General features: G+C 39.8%; 1 protein-coding gene across 2 annotated transcripts in view; it reads left to right on the top strand.

Annotated features, from left to right (window-relative positions):
- Positions 1 to 6,812: 6,812 nt before the first annotated feature.
- Xrn2 (5'-3' exoribonuclease 2) overlaps positions 6,813 to 23,323 on the top strand; it is a 75,859-nt gene continuing 59,348 nt past the window's right edge. For both annotated transcript variants that reach the window (XM_070006657.1, XM_070006659.1), the window contains exons 1-7: positions 6,813 to 6,977; positions 19,009 to 19,136; positions 19,219 to 19,330; positions 21,005 to 21,116; positions 22,263 to 22,321; positions 22,398 to 22,487; positions 23,242 to 23,314. In XM_070006657.1, coding sequence (XP_069862758.1) covers positions 6,903 to 6,977; positions 19,009 to 19,136; positions 19,219 to 19,330; positions 21,005 to 21,116; positions 22,263 to 22,321; positions 22,398 to 22,487; positions 23,242 to 23,314 — 649 coding nt within the window. In that variant the 5' untranslated portion in view covers positions 6,813 to 6,902. The remainder of the gene's footprint in view (positions 6,978 to 19,008; positions 19,137 to 19,218; positions 19,331 to 21,004; positions 21,117 to 22,262; positions 22,322 to 22,397; positions 22,488 to 23,241; positions 23,315 to 23,323) is intronic.

Genomic DNA, 23,323 nt, shown 5'->3' with positions numbered 1-23,323 from the left:
GGGCATCTAGAGCTTGAGATATCACATAGCAATTTAAAAAACACAATGTGCTAATGACTCATGCTTATAATCCCAGCTATTTAGGAGGCTGAGATCTAAGGATTATGGTTAGAAGTCAGCCTGAGTAGTGAAGTCTGTGAGACTCTCATCTTTAATTAACCACCACAAAGCCAGAAGTGGAGCTTTGGCTTAAGTTATGGGGTACTAGCCTTGAGAACAAAACTCTCAGGAAGAGCAGCTCCCAGAGAGTTCAAGCCCCAGGACTAGTACACACACAGAAAAATTACTGATTCAAACTGATTCAAATGGATGCATTTCAAATACATGAAACACAGTGAAAGACGCCAGAAGAAAAGACTAGAAATGGTATGATTTCATTTATATTAAACTCTACAAAAAATTGTTATAATCTTCAGTGACAAAATCAGATCCATGATTGCTTGAGTCCAGGGATTGGGGGAAGCACAAAAGGCCTTTTATATTGGTGATGGTATTGTTCTATATCATAATTGTAGTGGTAAATCACAAGTGTATACATTTGTCAAACCTATTGAAGCCTACAGTTAAAACAGATGCACTTTAAGGTGTATAAATTGTACCTAAATAAAGTTGGCTAACAACAACAACTATAGCTGAACATAGCTCCCAAAGAGGAGGAAATAGAAGTGACTTTTCTAAGGTGCTTATGATCTAGGAAGAGGCAGAAGGGCATATCCATGACATGTAGCCCTGCACTGAAGAACAGATTGAACCAAGAAGCATATGGACAAGAATTTATCAAGGGAGTGAGGGACAGAGAGAGCACAGCGATCAAGAGAGAGAGATGACATGTACTGGGACCATTATCCATTATTATACATTATACATCATTTTAGTAAAGGTCTTATCTCAGTCACACTTCATATATTCTTGCTGACTCCCTACATGCATTAACCTTTCTTCTTCTCCCCTTTAAACTCATATAGTATCTTTAGTTTGTTTGTCAGCCCTTATGCCTTATTCTTCTTGAACTGCTACTATTTATTATTACTTAATTTTAAATGTTTATAGATTTATGATATAGGACACAAGCTCCTTGTGGGGGTATTGGACCCAAACTCTCCTACAGTTCCTTTACTGTAGGAACTGAGCAGTTCTCATAGAAGTCCTGCATTCATTTTGATAACAATCAAGGATAACAATTTAGGGTAAGGAAGAGACATCTACATTTTTATGCTTCAATTTAGGGACTAAGTAGGGAGATCTGAGGTTTTTGAACTCTTTACTAAGTCATTCGACTTCTGCTTCAATCGAAAGACCATAATTTCTATCACAAAGCCGAGACCCTCTCCAGAAAATGTCCTTTCTGAGGCAAACTGAAATAGAGTAGGTATAGTTAATTACATGATAATTTCAAATATTAATGATTCCTTCTTTCCAATCAGGAATTTCAGCCCGGTAGTCACATTTGTATTCAACACCTGTCAACTCTGACCAGAAATCAGTTTTCTATTTAAGACACACCTTGACAAGTGGATTAGATGTTCTAGTGAAAGGCAGATAAATGTCACTCATGTCACTATAAATAAAAGTCTAGGCCTGCTTATCAGCTTGTAGGGTTGAGGTCTTACCTTCAACACTTCTCAGAGTGCTTTACACTTTATTATCCTTTAAATGAGGTCTTTTCTATTGCGCTTCTTCCATTTATACCCCCAGAGGGAATTAATACTGTTCAAGTCTTTGAAAGATGTGGCTTCTATCATCTTCCTGTCTTTTCCTTTAAGAGACAATACAACCTGTGGCCTTAAACAGAAATCTGGCAGAATTTTCTCAAATGTCATATTAGGGAATGAAATATAGTAGGATCCTTTTATAGTACCAGATCTAGGACACCTTATATTTGCTTTACAAGCAAATCAGGTTCTAGCAGGTTATGATTATTTCTGGTTTGGTTTTGAGTACAGGATTTGACATATGAATCCATGTAATAGTAAGCATGGACTTAGATCTTATGTTTCTTATCACATTCTGCTCCCTAAAATGGATGTATGTTTGCTAAAGGTGTCAATAGCAACATGTACACATTTCTATACATATAACACCACTTCCCAAAGCATTTAATAAGTACAAGGTCACTAACTGCACTGCAACAACAACAAAAAAGATTCTTATGGTTAAAGAAGTTTAGAGATAGGGTAATTGAAAAGACTCTAAGATGGCCACAGAAATGCAATCTGCTTAGGTCAACTTCACCCATAGTTCTCAATTATTTGACCATAGAATCATTCTCCACATTTAAAGGTATATTATTCACTTTGTATTTTTGGAGGTTGAAGATTTTATGTTTTTGTTTCACTTAAGGTGTGAACATAGATGGACATAGTTTAAAATTAAATGCCCTTTCTCATTATATCAATATGTTCTTATCTAGACCTTTAAATGCACTTTCAGTTACTTATATTTCCAGATTACATTTCTATACCTTCATTTGACTACATTGGAAAGTGCAACAGGGATAGGATTTCATACAATGAAAACATGTTCTCCATTTTTGGTTATCAATATCAAGTTCATTTGTACATGTGAACTACACTTGGTGATAATAATTGAAGATTGTGGCTAGGAAGGTGGCTTAGTGGTAGAGTGCCTGCCTCACATGTATGAGGTCCTGGGTTCGATTTCTCAGCACCATATAAACAGAAAAAGCTGGAAGTGACTCAAGTGGTAAAGCGCTAGCCTTTAGCTGAAGAGCTGAAGGATAGCACCCAGGCCCAGAGTTCAAGCCCCACCACTGATAATAATAATAATAATAATAATAATAATAATAATAATAATAATAGAAGATTGTTTTAGGTAGCAAGGATCATTTGAGATCTGACTACATCAAAATTTTAGAACTTCGAAAAATTAATATTGGTTCTAGAAACTTGTGGATTCCATTTCCAGATTTATGTTCACAGAACTATGAAAACTAGATTGCTCATAATATAGGTGAAGAAATTGAGGCTTAGAGAGGTCAAGCATCTTCACAATGTATTTATCAAGGTTCTTTAGAGAAATAAAACCAATAGGATATGAGAGTAAAGAAATTGTCTCCCATGAGTGTGGAACCTTGGCAAAGTCCAGTCTGATGTTGTATTTCAGTAGGCTAGGAAGGGCTGCAGTTCTAATCCAAGGGCAGTATGCTGACAGAAATCACGCTTCATTTTCTCTTTATGGCTAATGTTTCTCTCTCTCTCTCTCTCTCTCTCTCTCTCTCTCTCTCTCTCTCTCACACACACACACACACACACACACACATCTTGCTAAAGATATATTTCTATATTATCTTAAAGAGCTTTATAATTGTCCCTTTCATGCTTAGAATTACAACCAATGGGAGCTTTTTGGGTTTTGCAAAAAAAATAATAATTAGGACTATTATAGTTTAGATCACACTGTTATAGTTTAGATTTGGAATATTCCTCAGAGGCTCATATTTTGAAGGCCTGGTCCCCATGTTAGAGCTATTGAGAGATGACTGAATGGATCATAGAGCTCTGACCTAATTGATGGATTAACTCCTAATGGATTGTGATTGGGTAACTATTGGGAAGTGATGAAAACTGGGAAAATTGGGAAGGCCTGATTGGAGAAAGTGAGTCATTGAGGGCTTGCCTGTGAAGGGTACAACCTCGCCCCAACCTGTTCTTATCCTTCTCTCTCTACTTTAAGGCTCTCATGAGGTACACACTTCTGTTCTACTACACCTTCCTGCCATGATGCTCTGCCTTACCACAGACCCACTACCATGCAGCCATGTACTTAAACTTCTGAAATCATAAGCCAAAACAAATTTTTTTCTCCTTTGAATTCTCAGATTGTCACAATGGCAAAAAATACTAACATAGTTATTTAATTTCAACTTTGACATTTAGATAAAGAATTCTTATCTAAAAGCTGGGCACTGGTGGCTCCTGCCTAGCTACTCAGGAGACTGAGAGATTAGGATTGTGGTTTGAAGCCAGCCTGAATAGGAAAGTATGCAAGACTCTTATTTTCCCAATTAACCCACAAAAATCTGAATGTGAAGCTGTGGCTCAAATGGTAGAGTGTCAGTCTTGAGCAAACTAGCCAACGGATAACACCCAGCACCTGAATTCAAGTTCATTTAATGAACTTGAGAATGACATGAGAATTAGTCTCATGTCATAGTCACTAAGGTCTAGAACCCACAGGGTTAGGCAACAAAGCAGAGCTCAAAAAGCAAGTGATGAAAATTTTGAGTGTTGAGAATTTGTTCAAGCTCAGTGCTTTGCCAAAAAAAAATTGATGCTAAATTATTAGATTATAATTATTTTTAAATGCCAAGTTCACCCGGCATTTGTATTCTTTACATTAATGTAATCCAGGTGTCAGTGGGACCTTCTTCTCACCCCTTGAAGTAGACAAAAATGTTTTAACACCATCATGTCCAAACCCTGCTTAAGTCTAAGGTCTCCTTTAATCTTATTGCAAATTCTCAACACTCAAAATTTTCATCACTTTTGCTTTTTGAGCTCTGCTTTGTTGCCTAACCCTGTGGTTCTAGACCATAGTGACTATGACTTGATACTCACTCAATTCAAGAAAACCTACACCACTGCTGACACTTTATAGGACATGTTTGGCTGGGGAGGTGTGATTATATTTAGTCCATATCCACCTATCAATTTTCAGGGTACTCTTCTTTCTGTCTGTGTATATTGGGTATGTTGGTACTAGGGCTTGAACTCAGGGTCTCACACTTTTGCATGGCTTTTTTTAACTTATAGCTGGCATTCTACTATTTGAGCCATATCGCCAGCTGGCTTTTTTGCTGGTTTATTGAAGATAAAGAGTTTTTTGGATCTTTCTGCTTGGCTTGGCTTCAAACCACAATCTTCAGATCACAGGTTCTTGAGTAGCTAGGATTACAGGCATGAGCCACCCTTACCCTTCCTTTTTTGGAGGGTCCCAAACCTTAATTTTGTAGCACTTCTATACAAACCAACTGGTAAATTGTTACTAATAAGTTAGGACTCTTGGCAACAACTAGTTTAGGGCATGGAATCAAAGGAAAAGATTATCAATAGATTGCAAAAAGAGAGAGATTGAGTTGTACCCCAACACCTCTTGGAACCAAGGATTCAAACCTGTTCCTCTAATTACAGATTGGCTAGAAGTAGGATTTTTAAAAAAAATTTTCTCTAATGAGAGTTTAACTCAGGGCTTTTAACTTCCTAGGCAGATGATCTACCATTTATGCCACACCCCAGTCTAAGTCTCAATTCTTTCACCTTTGGATCATCTGGGAGGGGCTCTCTTGCTTTCTATACAAAAATGCTGCCTGAGAACTCTGAATGGCTGGACAGGGTCTGCTGTCTGTCCCTGCCCTATCTTGTGTACTTTTTTATAAGAACACAGCACATCCCGGGGGAACCAAAATACTTGAGGAGCAGGGGCTATTTCCAAGTAAAATGAGGAACTCACCATAGACATAATACACTGGAATAATTTTTATTATCTTTAAATAAAATATGGAATAACCACTTCTCTGAGTTTTATACTAACAGTTTAAACTAAGTGCCATCAAACCACAGAGGAGGGGGCAAGTGTCTGCTGGGTAGCAGGGAGAAATACTTTCATTGAGGCCTCTTGAGATGAGCCTTTAGGATTGAGTGTGATTTGACAAGCCAAGAGGGGATTCAGGCCAGAGACTTTCAGGATTTGAGAAAATGGACCTCCTCTTTCTCGCCTCTCTTCATATGTTGGGGGAAAAAAATGCACTGGAAGCCATCAAAAAACAAAGGATCTCCTGCAAGAACAGGAGATTAAATGATCTTTGAACTGAAAACATACAGTTGTATAAGTGACTCAGAATGTTACAACGTTTCTTGTCCATTTATTACAGAAGAATACGGTACCCTCAGAAAGCTGAAGAGACAAAGGAGGCAATCCCTTAGCTTATGGCTTAGCCTATGCTAAATGCTCAATAAATGTTGGAGAGATAAGCAATTTGTGTGTGTGTGTGTGTGTGCATGCGTGCACAAATCCTGAGGATTGAACTCAGCCTAGGCCCTATCTGAACTTTTTTGTTGAAGGCTAGCACTCTACCACTTGAGCCATAACTCCACATTAGTTTTTGGTAGCTAATTGGAGATCAAGAGTCTCACGGACTTTGCTGACTGAGCAGGCTTTAAAACACGATCCTCAGCTCTCAGCCTGCTGAGTAGTAGGGACACAGGTAAGCCACTGGTACCCGGCTGGGATTAGCAATATTTATACTCACCAAAAAATGCATCTGGATGGCTAGATGGATGCTACGTGATGGCTAAATTCTGTAACTAAAGTGAGTGATTTATGTAAACCAGACCCTATTGTAAAATGCCTTCAGAATCCTCCTTCTCATAGTTTTGGTATTGTGATGTAGTGAAAAAACAGAAAAGAAATCAGGACACGGAACTAACGATGGGAGTTTAGCTGCTTCAACCCTAGCTTGAAAAGAAAAGAAGGTAAAATGAGTCATGCTTTCCCCAAAGAAGCGACCTCAAGGGCAGAGACGTGCTCTCCAGGGCTTGCAGTGGGGATCTGTCCCAGCCGAAGGCAGGGGACGTGAAATCAGTCACAGAGAGTGACAAGTACCAGGCGAGGCCAGGCGCAGCCTCCCCTCCACCACCCCGTCGGCCGCAGGGACCAGCGCTCCCACTACCACACCTGCCAAGTTACCAGCAGCCCAGCGCCACGGCTTCCTCACCGAGGGGAACGTCCTACCCGACTTCCCCCGCGGCGACGCGGTGACGTCACTGCCGGTCTCCGGCGCGCACGTGGGAGGAAGCGCCGCTGCCAGTGGCCGCCACTCCGCCTGTCTCTTAGGTTACACTTGTTCACCGGCCTCGGCCGCTGCGCCTAACTGTGCTGCCGCGATGGGAGTCCCGGCGTTCTTCCGCTGGCTCAGCCGCAAGTACCCGTCTATCATTGTCAACTGTGTGGAAGAGAAGGTGAGGAGGCACCCGGAGGCCGTCCGGATGAACTACCCTCCCCCCCTCCCGCCTTCGCCCCCCCCGCCCGCTGCATCTCTAGGCCGCGGGCCCTGGGTATGGGGTGTTGGCTCCCGCCCGGACCTGGCCGGAGCCCTGGCCTTCCCGCCAAACCCCTGGGCCGCGGTCGCACCGCACGCCTTAGACGTGGTTTGAGAATTAGGGTGCGCGGACGTATCCTGGGCGGGGCCTGTGGCTGGGCCTGAACCCGTGAGCCGCGGGGCCGCTCCGCCCCGGCCCGCTTTTCCCGGCACCGGAAGGCTCCGCCCACGGCTTTGTTTCCTCCGGAGTCCGCGCAGTTTGGAGACTTGGACCCCGGGGGGGGGGGGGGGGGCTCCGCGGAGGTTGAGCGGCCTTCGCCCGCGCTGCGGGGTGAGCAGGTTAAGGGGGCACGTGCAGAGAGATCCCTGCTTGTATTGAACAGTCGGAAGACTCGTTGCTGGCGGTGAAGTCCCTGCTCTTCACCATCCAGCGAGGCCGTGTGTTGTCGTAAAATTATAAATGTGTGCGAATTGTTCATACGCCCATCCCAAAGTAGAAAAGGTCTCGGACTGGCCCCCAAGTCCAGTGACTGCCCTCGCCTCCTATGTGGGTCCCGTGGCAGTTGTTGAAGTTATCAGGAATCTTAGGCACACTCAGTTTAGAGAGGAGACTTCTAGTTATGTATCCCTTCAAGCGTATGATTAACTCGTCCGTCTGAGTGTCCGCTGCTTCGGTATCAGAACCACACTTTCCATCTTTTCGTCGTGCTTGAGTCTTACTCTAGTCGTTTCTAAGATTCTGCCCGAATTTTGGTTCTGTACTCCTACTTAGACTATCTGGAGGTTCGGGGCACACTTGTCCCTTCCCCTTCTTGCTTCTTGACAGTGAGTACCAAACTGCCCTGTGAACTTCTTTTGCTTAAATTGCTAAATAAGATCTTGGTGGGGTTTTTGGTTTTGTTTTGTTTTGTTAGGGTTTTTTTTTTTGTTTGTTTTTTACGTTCTTGGCCCACGTGTTTTTCTCAAAAGAGTAATTGCCAAGCTGAATGCTTATGTTTTATGTAAAAACTTTTATCAAACCGCATTCTCAGCCGGGCGCCTGTGGCTCATGCCTGTAATCCTAGTTACTCAAGAGGCTGAGATCTGAGGATCAAGGTTCAAAGCAGCCCAGGCAGGAAAGCCCTTGACACTCTTACCGCCAATAAACCACCAGAAAAGCGAAACTGGCGCTGACGCTCGGTAGCAGAAGAGCTTAGAGACAGTGTCCAGGCCCAGAGGTCAAGCCCCACAACCGACAAAAATAAATAATACATAAACGGCTTTCTCATGAGCTATACTAAAAAGTAACAGTTCCCTTTGCTCCACTCTTCCCCATCTATATGTTCTGTCCAGAGACAGCCACTTTAAGCGATTCAGATTCTAACACCTATATTTGACAGTTTAGCTTGTGAAAGGAAAGAATTCAGTTTCACTTCTCCAGGTCCTCCTTTAATGTAAACCACTGTCTTATTTCTTTCATTGTAATTTTGAGTTACACACCTCTTTTTTTTAAATTCCATCACTTGTATGTCTAAAGTATCCCTTGACCTACTGGTTTCTAAGGTTGGTATTAGGGTTTTTTTGCCCCTACTGCTCTTAACCTTCACACCAAGTTTGTCAGTTGTCTTTTCTTGTTTGCATCCAAAATTGTCAGGGATTTGGCTGTATAAGTTTATTTTGAAAAACAAACTTGAGAAAACTTGAGAAGTGAAAATAGTACTTTGATTGTGATCCCTGTACACATAGTACGGGCTGTGAATCTGTTTTTTAACTTTGTTTTTCTTTTTCCTAGACCTGCCCCCCCCCTTTGTACTTTTCCTTAAATTATTTATCAGTCATTCTGTGAAGTCCCTTTTGTTTGAGGAGACTCGGAGTTTTTTTATTTCTGTCTCTCTCCCTCCCTCTTTCCTTTCCTTTCCTTTCTTGGTTTCACCCTATGGCCTAGGCTGGCCTCCAATTTGCAGTTCTTTAGCTCAGCCTCTCCAGGTGCTGGGAACTTGTAATTATGTTCGGTTTTTGAGTCCTGTTTATTTCTGTGGCAGTTACAGAAATAAATTCTAGAGCCTTATTGGAAAGCTGCTTTCTGAGATTTTCAGCGGGAAGTATGTTTTCTATATCTATATTTCTTGCTAAAATTAAAACTTCCTTGGTTTTTATTCTTCATTGCATTTTTAGTAAATGCCATTGGGCATAGAAGTTTTCTGTCATTGTAGGCCACAGATATCTCCATTCTACCCTATACATATGAGTGTTAACTACCTAAACATGGAGTTCCAAGTTTGAAAATTGTCAATACACCTACTTAACAAAATTCAAGGTTAGTGTGTTTTTATGTAATTAGTGGTTTTTGCATAAATTAGCGTGTACAAGTTCTTATTCTAAGCATTTTATAGATGATAGTTTCTCAGATCCTCATAACAGCTGCATAACATTATTTATTATTACAAATCAGAAAATTGAAATAGGAGGGTAAAGTATTATTCTCAGATAACATCAGAGCTGGTATAGGAGGCAGGAAAGCCATGCACTTAATATTTACTCCCTTCTTTGTTTTTCCTTCTTTCATTCTGATCAGTTCTTTCCGAATTTTATTTTATTTTTATTTTTTTTTAATTTTTTTGGTCTGTCATGGGGCTTGAACTCTGGGCCTGGGTGCTATCCCTGCGCTCTTCAGCTCAAGGTGAGCGCTCTACCACTTGAGCCACAGCTCCACTTCTGAATTTTATTTTTTAAATTAGTTTTTGAGAACATGGCTTGCTGTTTAGCCCAACTGGCTTGAATTGCTGGGTGCTAGCAGTTTTACTGGCTTAGTCTTCCAAGTGGTTGAGATTACAGGCATGCCTAGTTTCTTTCTGAATTTTAAACTTTAATGATTATGGACCTAAGTATAGATTTTAAATTCTGTTCTCTCCCTCCCCCCTCCCCCTGCACATGTACTTGAGTATGTAGTGCAGACTAGCTTTCTTTTCTTTTTCTTTTTCTTTTTTTTTCTTTTCTTTTTTTTTTGGGGGGGGGTCTGGTCATGGGGCCTGAAACCTGGACCTGGGCACTGTCCCTCAGCTCTTCTTTTTCTTTTCTTTCCTTTTCTTTTTTTCTTTTTTTTTTTTTTTTTTTTTTGGTGCTGGTTCTGGGGCTTGAACTCAGAGCCTGAGCACTGTCCCTGAGCTTTTTCGCTTAAGGCTAGTGCTTTAGCTACAGCTCCACATCTGGCTTTTTAGGTGGTTTAATTAGAGATAAGAACCTTGAGGACTTTCCTACCCAGCTTGGTTTTCAAACATGATTCTCAGGTCTCAGCCTCCTGAGTAGCTAGGATTATAATCATGAACCATTGGTGCCAGGCTCCAGACTGGCTTTTTACTGGAAAACTTTCTGCCCTAACATCCCAGGTAGAGTTCTGGGATTACAGGTGAAGGTTACCACATCTGGCTTTTAATTGTCTTGATAGGTACTTGGCAAACTCTAAATCTAGAGTCTTGTTATTCAGTGTTAGGGAATGCTCTTTGATAATTTGTTAAGCTTTTTATCTTCCCTCTCAAAACTAGATACTGGTTATCACTGGTAATTTTTCTTGGCTGTTGTCTTCTAGCTCTTCCCCCAACCTTCACTCCTATTTTTGCAGCTGTATTGAAATATAATTGACATAAGCACACATTTGAAATGCACAATTTAATACAATGTATATATCTGTAGAACTATCGCCACAGATAAAGCAACAGTATGGCTTCTGAAGTTTTCCTTTTGTCTCTTTATAATTCTCCACCACCCTTGTGGTTTGTCAACTGTTAATTTGCTTTCAGGCATGGTAAATACCTTTCCCTTTCTAAAATTTTATCGAAATGGCTTTGTACAACATATACTCTTTTTGCATAGCTTACTTTCCTGTAGCATATTTGAGATTTATTCATGTTGATAGATATATCAATAGTTCATTTTTTTTTTACTTGCTATGTATCCTGTTAGTCCAGAAGTAGATCTTCCTGCCTGTGCCTTGGGAATACTAAGATAGACTGTACCATCTTATCACAGCCAGCTTTGTTTTTTATTTTTTTTTTATATTATTCTGTTCTGAGTATACTACATTTTGTTTCTTCATTTCTCTGATTGAATTGAATGTTTGGATTGTTTCCAGTTCTGGGCTATTACAGAAAACATTTTGTACAAGTCTTCGTATGGACACAGGCTTTGGTTTCTTCAGAGGGGGTTCCAGAAGTGAGATTGGTTTGTATAATAAGTTTGTGATTATTTTAAAAAGAAAAACTTGTATTCATAAACTGCTTTGTTAAGTGTACCTCCTTTATATAACTACTTAAAGATAAGAAAGAAATAAGAAAAACCTGTACTTCCCCCAAATTTAAAAATGTTGGTTTGTGTTTTTTATTAAATCATACACAATTGTTGAATCAGTAAGTCAGACACTTGCTACAATAATATTAAAGTGGCTAGGCAGTAAAACTCTAGCACCATATTCGTCCAAAGAGCACTGGAGCAAGTGATTACATTTTGCCATTTATAATTCAACCTTTTGGTATTTTTTTTAGGTTAGGCAACTTAACCTTTTCTGTATAACACTTCATCCTTTTCTCAATATTACCATGAAGTCTTAACACAAGATGAGGGGTAGACTTTTTGAATGTTCGAAACACAAGTATGACCATCTGTCAGACCTCAGACTTTGCTGATCAAGAGAAATTTCTTCCTTATTCTGGATCTTGGCCTTTACATTTTCTTGAGAATTTTAAAATATGTTGACGAGATTCATGTAGTACTCATGTAATGTCTTTGTCTAATTTGTTTTGTTTCTATAATAATGGAGATTGAACCAAGGACCTTGCCCTGTTGGGCAAGTTCTCTGCAACTTAAGCCATGTCTGCAGTTCTTTTGTTTGTACAGTAATTGTGTGTGTGTGTGTGTGTGTGTGTGATGGTGGTGGTGGTATCAAACTCAGGGCTTACCATTCTACCACTTGAGACATGCTTCTCCTAGTACTTTTTTTTCCTACTTTGTTTTTCATAAGGGTAGCTAACTTTGCCCATCTGGCCTTAATCTTCCTGTCCATCTGAATAACTGGAATTACAGGCAGGTGTTATTTACACGTCTTCTCTGCTCTCCCCTCTGCTTTCTTACTCTTCATCTTCTTTGACAAGAGTCTTTTTATATAGCCTACGTTGTTTATCTCTTTTTTGGGGGGGTGGGTCTGGTCGTGGGGTCTGAACTCTGGGCCTGGGTGCTGTCCCTCAGCTCTTCAGCTCAAGGCTAGTGCTGTACCACTTGAGCCACTTCTGGCTTTTTTCTTTTTGCTTATGGTGCTGAGGAATCGAACCCAGGGCCTCATGCGTGCAAGGCAAGCGCTCTACCAATGAGCCACCTTCCCAGCCCCTACGTTTATTATCTTGAATGCAGTCGTTAAACCTTTGCTTCTCAGTACTAGGATGACAGTACTGGGATGACTTGTACCACTGCACTTGGTTGTCTAGTTTTGATATTAAAATAATGTTGGCCTGTGATGAAGTTGTAGTGTTTACTCTCCAGTTTTTTTTTAAAGTTTTATTTGTAGATTTTGTATTGTTTCTTAAATATTTAATGTAACTCACCAGTGAAGGCACTTAAACCTGGGGATTGGCGTGAAACTTCTGTTTTTGGGGTGTGTGTGTGTGTGTGTTTGTGTGTGTGTGTGTGTGTTGTGCTTTGTCACTTGAGGTATATACCTCCACCTCACCAGTGAAGGCACTTAAACGTGGATATTGGCGTGAAACTTTTGTGTGTGTGTGTGTGTGTGTGTGTGTGTGTGTGTGTGTGTGTGTGTGTGTGTGTGTGTGTGTGTGTGTGTGTGTGTGTGTGTGTGTGTGTGTGTGTGTGTGTGTGTGTGTGTGTGTTACTTGTGCTTTGTCACTTGAGGTATATACCTCCAGTCCAGCATCTTACTGGTTAATTAGAAGTAGAGTTTTTGGACTTTTCTGTTCACACTGGCTCTGAACTTGAAAGATGCTAAGATTACAGGCCTGGGCCCACTAGCCTTTGTTGATGAACTTTGTTTGGGGAATTGATGTTATTCTTTCTTTAGTTCTACAGGTATATTTATAATGGCTACTTTAAAATCTCTTTTTATTAAATCCAACAGCTTGAGCCAGGCACTGGTGGCTCACGCCTGTAATCCTAGCTAGTTGAGAGGCTAAGAACTGAGAGTTGCGATTCCAAGCCAGTGTCCCAGAGTTTCTTTTGCTCAAGGCTACCACTGGGAGCCACAGCACCACTTCCAGCTTTTTCTGAGTAATTTATTGGTGATAAGAGTGTCCCAGACTTTCCTGCCCAGGATAGCTTCCAACCTCAATCTTTAGATCCTCAGATCTCCTGAGTAGCTAGGATTACTGGGGTGATCCACCAGGGCCTGGCATGACATACTTTTTAAAAAAGTTTTTGTAGCCGGGCGCTGGTGGCTCACGCCTGTAATCCTAGCTACTCAGGAGGCTGAGATCTGAGGATCGCGGTTCAAAGCCAGCCCGGGCAGGAAAGACCGTGAGACTCCTATCTCCAATAAAACCACCAGAAAACCGGAAGTGGCGCTGTAGCTCAAGTGGTAGAGCACTCGCCTTGAGCTGAAGAGCTGAGGGACAGCGCTCAGGCCCAGAGTTCAAGCCCCACGACCGACCAAAAAAAAAAAAAAAGTTTTTGTTTGTTTGGGGTTTTGCCATTGTTACTGTTATTTTTGTTTTTAGTATGTCTGGTAAGTTTTTGTTTCAAATTGAACATTTTTAAATGATACATTGTAGTAACTACCTTCTCATTCTTTTTTGTTTATTGACTGAATTATTTTATTGAAATATTATCCCTTTATTGTACTATGTTTGCTTTTGTTCCTCAGGGAAATGCCTTCTTGTGCTTGCTTATAGTCACTGTGGTGCGATGACAGTGGTGCCCGGAGGAGGTTTGCTCACATTCTTTCCCTGATCACACCCAACAGTTAAACCCAGCAGTGGTTTCAACATTGCCCTGGAGTGTAAATTCCTCTACCAATTAGTCTTGTTTAATTGTGGCTAGTTCTTGGGATTAGTTTCTGAGTTCCTTGTTTGCTAAGGTGACTCCCCACAAAGTCTCGTTATTCCCTCCCTAGTTTTCTCCTGCAAATTAGCTAGAATAGCCTGGGGAACCCACAAATCTCCCAATCACTTTCACCACAACTTTCACTATTCTTGAGAGTACAGTTAGGTTTAAACTTCACCATGTTCTTTTCTAAATAAAGTTCCAGTGTTTTCATAGCTCCTCACCCTGTTTTATTGGAAGTTGCCCTTTATGATTTAATTCTTAATCTGGTGAGCAAGGATCAGTTTCACGTGTCTTGAATATTTTGCATCTCCCATAGTTTTTCTTTAGTAATTGTAATTCTACTAGTATACCCAACCTGGTGTGTGTTGAGAGCTCATCTGCTCATCTGTTACTGATTGCTGCTTATATGATTGTCTTTATGAGCATGAAATTTGTGTTAGAAGTTTACTTTAAAACTTGTGGAATGTACTTTTATATGGTAATCCTGCCATATCTGTGGCTTTACTTTGCATTGTTTCTTGCATGTGGTCAACCATGGTGTGAAAATACTAATGGAAAACTCTAGAAATATCCAATTTGGGGCTGGGAAGGTGGCTCAGTGGTAGAGTGCTTGCCTTGCATCCATGAGGCCCTGGGTTCGATTCCTCAGCACCACATAAGCAAATTAAAAAAAGGCGGAAGTGTCGCTGTGGCTCAAGTGGTAGAGCGCTAGCCTTGAGCTGAAGAGCTGAGGGACAGCGCCCAGGCCCAGAGTTCAGGCCCCATGACCAGACCCCCCCAAAAAATAGAAATATCCAATTTGTAAGTTTAAAATTGTGTGCCATTCTAAGGGGTGTGACAAGACCTTACACTGTATTTACTACTCTACCCAGCCTGGGACATGCCCAAATTATACATACATACATACACACATTTGTGTATATATGCATATGTATATTATCTACTTTGTGCTGTAGTCACTTGATAGGGCTCCAAACTATAAGAGCAGTGTTGCAGCTGGGTGCCAGTGGCTCACACCTTTAATCTTTAGCTATTCCGGAGGCTGAGATCTGAGAGTGCAGTTTGAAGCTAGCCAGAACAGAAAAGTTTGTGAGATTCTCCAATTAATCACCAAAAAGCTGCAAGTAGAATGTAGCTTCTTAAGTGGTAGAATGCTATCCTTGAGCAGAAACACCCAGGTACAGTGCCCATGCCCTGAGTTCAAGCCCTTGGACAGACACTGAAAAAAAGAAACAAAAGAGAATAATAATTATTCTGGCAGTTTGAATATACTAAAGAGAATCTATAAAGAGCTTATTTACTATGAAAAGGTAAATGTGGAAAGTGGCACTGTGGTTCAAGTGATAGAGTGCTTGCCTTGAGCTGAAGAACTCAGGGACAGCGCCCAGGCCCAGAGTTCAAGCCCTATGACTGACCAAAAAAAAAAAAAAATGAACATTCTTAATAAGCCAACAAATAATAAAGGAAATTGTTATGCTGAGATCTAAGATAAGAATGATAAAACATATATAGGGTCTAGTACTACCTTCAATTTCAGGTATCCACTGGAACCTTTGGAACACCATGCATGGATAAGAACTACAGTACAGGAGGTTGGGAAGGTGGCTCAGTGGTAAAGTGCTTGCCTTGCATGCATGAAGCCCTGGGTTTGATTCCTCAGCACCACATAAACAGAAAAAGCTGGAAGTGGTGCTGTGGCTCAAGCCTTGAGCTGAAGAGCTGAGGGACAGTACCCAGGCCCAGAGTTTAGGCCCCAGGACCAACCCAAAAAGACCCCATGATATAGTGTGTATATAATGGGCTTTTAAATTGTTTAAATTTTTTTCTTTTTGCTATTGCCTTATATGTGTTTGGGGAACTGTTATTTTAAAGTGACTTTTACTATTTGTTTTTTTTTAATTTAATTTAATTTGTGAACATACTGTACAGAGGGGTTACAGTTACATGCAGGATAATGCGTACATTTCTTACCAAGCATTGCACCCTTCTCCTTTGGTTTACCCTTCACATCCCTTCCCAGCCTCCCCCCTCCCCCCCAATCCCAATCCTTCTCCTCCCTACCCCCCCCCCCCCCTGCACCGACGTTGTAAAGCTCGTTTTGGACATGACAACTTGTACTTCTCATTGTTGCAACAGGTCCACCTGTATCCTTAAACAACTGGTTTTTCCCCATCTCCTCCACAAGTTATACTGACATCAAATATAGTGAAAGCAGGGGTTATACTGTGGGGGAGGGACATACAAAGCAACAAAGAGATAATCTTATAAATGCGTTAGAAACACATGCATGAAAGAAAAAAACATTAAAATACATATCTAAGGGTTCATTTTCCTGACCTCACATTATCTGACCTTTTCCGCTTGACTCATACATATACTAGATATTGCAAATAAAGGAAACCATGGGACCTATGTTTCTTTGGGCCTGGCTTACTTCACTTAATATAATTTTTTCCAAGCCTTTCCATTTCCTAACAAATGGGGCAATGTCATTCTTTCTGATGGAGGCATAGAATTCCATTGTGTATATATACCACATTTTCTTGATCCATTCATCTGCTGAGGGACATCTGGGTTGGTTCCATATCTTAGCTATGGTAAATAATGCTGCAATAAACATAGTTGTGCTGGTAGTTGTGGTCTTGTTTGTAAACATTTGGGTAAATGCCCAAAAGTGGGATTGCTGGGTCATAGGGGAGTTCTATGTGAAGTCTTTTGAGGAACCTCCATACTGCTTTCCAAAGTGGTTGAACAAGTTTACATTCCCACCAACAATGAAGTAAGGTTCCTTTCTGTCCACATCCCCTCCAGCATCTGTTGTTGTTAGAGTTCTTGATTTTTGCCGTTCTAACTGGGGTGAGGTGATATCTCAATGTTGTTTTGATTTGCATTTCTTTTATGGCTAGGGATGTTGAACATTTCTTCATGTGTCTATTGGCCATCCTTCTTTCTTCTTCAGAGAAGTTTCTCTTTAAGTCTTTCACCCACTTATTTATTGGGCAGTTGTTTCTTTGAGGATTTGTTGTTGGGGGGTTTAATTTTTTGAGTTCCAAGTATATTTTAGATATGAGACCCTTGTCCGTTGTATGGCTAGTAAAGATCTTCTCCCAATCCGTGAGCTTTCTATTGATCTTGCTAGCTATGTCATTTGCCCTGCAAAAGCTCTGCAACTTTATGCAATCCCATTTGTCCAACCTTTCTTTGATTTGTTGTGTTTCCGGGTCTCTATTCAAAAAATTTTGGCCTGAGCCAAGGAGACCTAGGGTTTCTCCTATTCCATCCTGTAATGTTTTCAGAGTGTCTGCTTTGACTTCAAGGTCTTTGAGCCATTTGGAGTTGATTCTGGTGCAGGGTGATATATAAGGATCTAGCTTTAGTTTTCTACATGTAGTTAACTTCTACATGTAGTTAACTACATGTAGTGACTTTTACTATTTTTTTTTTTTTTTTGGTCCGGTCGTGGGGCCTGAACTCTGGGCCTGGGCGCTGTCCCTCAGCTCTTCAGCTCAAGGCTAGCGCTCTATTACTTGAGCCACAGCGCCACTTCCGGCTTTTTTCTTTTTGCTTATGTGGTGCTGAGGAATCGAACCCAGGGCCTCATGCATGCAAGGCAAGCGCTCTACCACTGAGCCACCTTCCCAGCCCGACTTTTACTATTGATAGCAGAACAGATCTTATTATCTTAATCTTCTGTTGGAACCCTGGAAGAGAAAAAGTAATAAATATCATTATGAAACATTATTGACTACTTCTGGAAGTAGTCATTTTGAATGCCATTTTGTGTGTGTGTGCTGGTCCTGGGACTTGAACTCAGGGATTGAGCATTTGTCCTGAGCTTTATTTATTTTTTTCTTTATTTTTTCTTTTTTACTCAAGGCTTGCACTATACCACTTGAGCCAGATTCTCCATTTTCAATTTTTTGATGATTAAGTGGATATAAGAGTTTCATGGACTTGACCCATCATCCTCAGATCTCATCTTCTAAGTAGCTAGGATTACAGGCATGAGGCATCAGTGCCTAGCTAGCTCTTATCTTTGAAGAACTTAAAAATGAAGTGACAAATATAAGTCCGACAGTGTTGTAAGACAATAAGCAATGATGTAAGGAGTGTAGGAGGAAGAGGCAGTAATTTCTTGGGGAAAGACCTTTATAAAAAAGATGTTCTAAATGAGTGACCTTTGATCTGAGTCTAGAAAAATAATATCTAAGAAAGCAAGAGTTGATGGGGGAAAAGGGACTGTTAAATGAAATGCATTTAGACAAAGCATTGAAGGAAGAAAGTATTTCCTAGGAACTTTTGAAGTAGAAAGTGGGATTCAAAAAATATTGTGGCAGGATAGAAGACTACTCCATGCTCATTGTTTTGTACTTGCTGTGGGAATCATTTGAAAATAGAAGCAAAATTAAGACACAGACATTAGTGTTTTAGAAAGATAAATGACATTGTAGAGGCTGAGCTGGAAATGTGAGAGTATACTGGTGAAACAGTTCACAGTAGGGTTGCTATGAACTTTTATGTCAGCATTGATGACCTGGTATTTATGGTAGTGGCAGTGAAGGGAATGAAATGGAGAGGCTTCATTCCCCCCTTCCCCCTTTCTTCCCCTCCCCCCTGGCATTCTAGGTTAATTTGACAGGATTTATTAACGAGAATAGTGAGGGAAATAAACTTTTTTTTTGTTTTTGTAAGGGAAATAAACTCTTAAGGGGATCTTTTCATCTCTCACTTGGACATTTGAATGATTTGGGAATTTGATAAAAATCATCTACTTGTTTAAAATTAACTTGTGTTAGAAGCCATTCACTTACTATGGATGGGAGAACTTCAGTTTAATAATAAAAATATAAAGGTTACTTAAAGTGTTTTATTTCCAGTTCAGAAATGAATCTACTTAATTATCAAACTACTTAATTATTGCTTCCTTGCAGCCAAAAGAATGCAATGGTGTAAAGATTCCAGTTGATGCCAGTAAACCTAATCCAAATGATGTGGAGTTTGATAATCTGTATTTGGATATGAATGGAATCATCCACCCCTGTACTCATCCTGAAGATAAGTATGTAACCTACTTGTGTCATTCATACACAAATTACAGGGGAAATAATATATTAAATCCCATTGTTTGCTTGTCATTATAGACCAGCACCAAAAAATGAAGATGAAATGATGGTTGCAATTTTTGAGTACATTGACAGACTTTTCAATATTGTAAGACCAAGACGACTTCTCTACATGGCAATAGATGGAGTGGTAAGTGCTAAAATAATTAGAAACCTTCTTGTTTTTGTAGGTTTTCCAGTGACAATGTGTCTAGAATGAAAGTCAACTAAAAAGTGAAAAATGTTGTGTTTCATTCATTCATATTATATAATGTTTGTTTTGTACCAGAGTAATTTGTGAATATGCTCACTTTGAAAGAATTAGTGTGGAAAGGAGGGAGACATAGATCCATGAGTGAGTTCAGTCATTTATAGGCACTAAATAACATGCAGGGTGTAGAATGAAGAAATCAGGTGATAACTCTGGGAGTTAGAAGATAGAGAAGGTGATTTTTGTCCTTTTTTTTTTGTATGCCAGTTCTAAGGCTTTAACTCAGGTCCTGAGCACTATCCCTTAGGGTTTTTTGTTTTTGTTTTGTTTAGGTTTGGTTTTTTTTTGCTCAAGGGTAGTGCTGTGCCACTTGAGCCACAGTTCTATTTCCAACTTTTTGTTTGTTTGTTTGTTTTGGGGTTTTTTGGTTGTGGGTCTTGAACCCTGGGCCTGAGCATTGTCCCTGAGCATTTCAGCTCAAGGTGAGTGCTCTACTGCTTGAGCCACAGCACCACTACCAACTTTTTGTAGTTAACTGGAGATAAAGAGTCTTACAGACTTTCCTGTCCAGGCTGGCTTTGAACCACGATTCTCAGATCTCAGTCTCCTAAGTAGCTAGGGTGACAGCTGTGAGCACCAGTGCCCAGCTTGTCCATTTCTTTTCTTTCTTTCTTTCTTTTTTTTTTTTGTTGGTCATGGGGCTTGAACTCTGGGCTTGGGTACTGTCTCTGTGCTCTTCATCTCAAGGCGAGCGTTCTACCACTTGAGCCATAGTGCTACTTCCGGCTTTCTAGTTGTTTATTGGAGATAAGAGTCTCATAGTCTTTCCTGCCTGGTCTGGCTTTGAACTGTGATCCTCAGATCTCAGCCTCCTTAGTAGCTAGGATTACAGGCGTGAGCCACTGGCTCCCAGCTTCCCATTTCTTTTTCTTTTTCTTTTTTTTTTTTGTCGGTCGTCGGGCTTGAACTCTGGGCCTGGGCGCTGTCCCTCAGCTCTTCAGGTCAAGGCGAGCGCTCTACCACTTGAGCTACAGCGCCACTTCCGGTTTTCTGGTGGTTTATTGGAGATAGGAGTCTCACGTTCTCTCCTGCCCGGGTTGGCTTTGAACCGCGATCCTCAGATCTCAGCCTCCTGAGTAGTTAGGATTACAGGCGTGAGCCACCAGCGCCCGGCAGCTTCCCATTTCTTTAAGGATGAAAAATGATTGGAGATTGATGGACAGTAGGAATGGGAGGGTAGAAATGGGACAAGCTGGGCCCAAGGTATAAGAAAAGTGAAAATAAATCATAATCCCAAACTTACTGACTATAGGAAAAATAACTTTTTTTTTTTTTAAACTTAGTATGTTGAGAATGGCATTAGAAATGTGGTCCATGGTAGAATGAACTGATTAGGTTTCATTGGATGTTTTCTACTTGTTATGTCACTTGCTCACTTAACAAGGTTCAGATTTTAGGTTCTTTGTCCAAGGTTAAGTTTATAGCCATTTGAGTTTGTTATGAAATCATTATTAAACATAGTACTACTTTTATAAGAATGACTGATTGAAAGTAGTATACATATTTGTGAATATTTTGAATAGCATTGTGTGAATATGAAATATGTGTTTTCAGGCACCACGTGCTAAAATGAACCAGCAACGTTCAAGGAGATTCAGAGCATCAAAGGAAGGAATGGAAGCAGCAGTTGAGAAGCAGCGAGTCAGGGAGGAAATACTGGCAAAAGGTAGAGAATGTGTGTTTTGTAGATGGACTTTACACTATGGCTCCTCAAAGCTTTGAAATTCTTTGTGGTTATATATAGGTAGGAGCTGACTGAATCTCATAGAGGAGAAAGGGAAGGTCAGGGGGTGCTGACACTCACTGGGACTGGGTCATTCCCAACCCACATGTGTTTGAGGTGTAAAGTCTGGTTGGTTGTATCCAAGTGGCAAAATTATATATAATAATTTAAATGGAGAGGCATTCTAATAGACCAGGAAAGCCACATTTATTGGTTCAAAGGTAATTACACTTTATAGTTGGAGTAAAAAAGGTACCATCAACTTGTAATTATGATTAAATTTTATTATGCTATTTCAATATGTTTAAAGTATAAGGGTATATAGTTATCTTCACAGCTTGTGTCTATAAACTTAAGATCTAAAACTTGTTTGTATTTATGACAGCATACTATTCTAAAAATTCTTTTGAAAGATAAAATTATGAAGTATATTTGTGTGTTAAGCAGCTAAAATTAGTGATACAGAGCAAAATAAGGCTTTTTAGTCTGCTGGTTCATAATTCTATTTCACATACAAAACTGTGAAAAGCTCGTCTTTTTTTTTCACCTTTTGGTGGCATCTATATCTTAAGAAATACTATCAAAATTAAAATCCTTAAAAAAAACTAAGTCCTTTAATTCACATGTGTTTACACATGCATGTGTTCAGTCTTTTTGCAGAGAAATAAATTCATAACTTTGTGTTTTTAATGTAACGTAGAACTATAAAATACTAGATTGTAACAAGAGGAGATAGGTTTTGGGTTTTGTGTGTGTGTGCGCGCGCGCGCGTGTGTGTGTGTGTGTGTGTGTGTGTGTGTGTGTGTGTGTGTGTGTGTGTGTGTGTGTGTGTGTGTGTGTGTGTGTGTGTGTGTGTGTGTGTGTGTGTGTGTGTGTGTGTGTGTGTGCGCCATATGTTGTTTGACAGTCTTGTTAAAGTTTAACTTAAATTTGAAAGGAGGAAAAATCTTATTTTCTTCCCCCAAAGGGGAACATTACTTCTCAGGTAACAACATTATTTTTTCTTTTGTATTTAAATATTTCTTTTTCTGCCTTAATATTAATTTGCCTTGCTTATGGGGCAAACAAAACATTGCATCTCTTCTCTAGGTGGCTTTCTTCCTCCAGAAGAAATAAAAGAAAGGTTTGACAGCAACTGTATTACACCAGTAAGTAATCTCAGACTTTGCTAGCTATTGCTAACTCTTAAATGATAGGTTAATTTATTTCTTTCTATCATTTTAGGGAACTGAGTTCATGGACAATCTTGCTAAATGCCTTCGCTATTACATAGCTGATCGTTTAAATAATGACCCTGGGTGGAAAAATTTGACAGTAAGTTTCACATTTTGGTGCTTCAAGAAGATTAAAGTGATTATTTGAGTCAGTACTTTGATATGACTGATATTATTTGTACTTTTCCCCCCTTAAAATGCTAGTTGGCTGTCAGAGAAAAGAGAAGCTTCCAAGAAGCTTATTGGAAATGGGGTACCTTGTATAGTCAAGGTTTAGATAGTTGAATTTTCTCTCAATGCCAATTTTGTTCTTTTATCATCACTTGCAAAGTTATAAAATTGGATTCATGATTTTTAAAGTAGTATATAAGAATGCTATTCTTAAATAAAAGTTTCTGTTATATCAGTATACAGCAGCTTAAAGTTATGGACTGCCTTTCAAAAAATGACCATGATCTCATAAAAGTTAAGTGAACTTTTGCATAATTTTAGGTTTATAACAATTTCCCTTATTTAGACATGTAAATTATTACTTTAGTGTCTTACTGATTATTCTTGGGGCTTATGTGTTTTGATGCTATATCTTTGGATAGTAGTGAAAACAATAGGAACTTGTGAATTGATTAGTCTAATGACTGAGTCTGACCTAGACTTTTTATTCTTTTTCATTCCATATAGTAAGTTAAATCAGTACAATATATTTTGTGTTTTACCATGCATACCTTACTTCAGAGAAATTTAATAATACTATATTATAGAATTTTTATCTTAGTTTTCCTTAAGATACCTACTTCTTCCCATTTTTTTATGCCAATAGAAAATGAGATGAACTGAAAGTGTTCTTTTTTTAATAGGTTATTTTATCTGATGCTAGTGCTCCTGGTGAAGGAGAACATAAAATCATGGATTACATTAGAAGACAAAGAGGTAAAACTT

This window comes from Dipodomys merriami, unplaced genomic scaffold, assembly GCF_024711535.1.
Source record: "Dipodomys merriami isolate MVZ:Mamm:240054 unplaced genomic scaffold, mDipMer1.0.p SCAF_7, whole genome shotgun sequence".
NCBI classification, from domain to species: Eukaryota; Metazoa; Chordata; class Mammalia; order Rodentia; family Heteromyidae; genus Dipodomys; species Dipodomys merriami.
This window is presented reverse-complemented; position numbering and strand designations above follow the sequence as displayed.